We start from the raw sequence: 653 nt of genomic DNA, 5'->3' as shown, positions 1-653 counted from the left end.
TTTTAGATATATTTATATTCATAATAGAAATATATTATATTATCAATAATCTATATTTATTGATATATAAATCAATATATATCAATAAATTTATATATCGATAAATCAATATATAAAATAAATCAAGCCTTCTGAAACACAGAGTCAACATTCTCGTCTCTTCCCTCATCCCAAGACCCCTGAGAACACGGTCACACACCTGGATGCTCCTGGTGGCAAACTCCACCCCGATGGTGCTCTTGCTCTCCAGGTTGAACTCGTTGCGGGTGAAGCGTGACAGCAGGTTGCTCTTGCCCACCCCAGAGTCCCCGATGAGCACAACTGGGTGGGCACAAACACAGGGTCAGCTCTGCCAGGGAAGGGGAACCCACATCCCACAGCCTGGCAGGGATGGGAATCCCCCCATCTACCCCCACGCCTCCATCTCAGGCAGGAGGAGCTGCCTCCAGCCCTCCCAGCGGCATCACTGCTGCCTGTAAATCCCCTTGAGAAAATCCCTGCCACCGCTGGGAAGTGACCACAAGTGGAGGGGTCAGATGCAACCCCCCTAAAGCAAAACACAACCCTAAAAATAAAACAAATTCTATCATAAATTCCTCTCTCCGAGGTCTATGGCCTGAAAAACCATTGTTACAAAATTTAACTACAGGAAT

At 45.8% G+C, this 653-nt stretch overlaps 1 protein-coding gene across 1 annotated transcript in view; it reads right to left on the bottom strand.

The window, feature by feature from the left end:
• Positions 1-653, bottom strand: part of LOC102036779 (ras-related protein Rab-11A-like) — an 11574-nt gene that overhangs the window by 3903 nt on the left and 7018 nt on the right. The window contains exon 2 of the mRNA XM_031063959.1: positions 200-321. Within this exon, the coding sequence (XP_030919819.1) occupies positions 200-321 (122 nt within the window). The remainder of the gene's footprint in view (positions 1-199; positions 322-653) is intronic.

The sequence above is a fragment of the Geospiza fortis genome, unplaced genomic scaffold (genome assembly GCF_000277835.1).
Source record: "Geospiza fortis unplaced genomic scaffold, GeoFor_1.0 scaffold387, whole genome shotgun sequence".
Taxonomy (NCBI): Eukaryota; Metazoa; Chordata; class Aves; order Passeriformes; family Thraupidae; genus Geospiza; species Geospiza fortis.
Note: the sequence above shows the minus strand (reverse complement) of the source record. Positions and strands in the feature narration are given on the sequence as shown.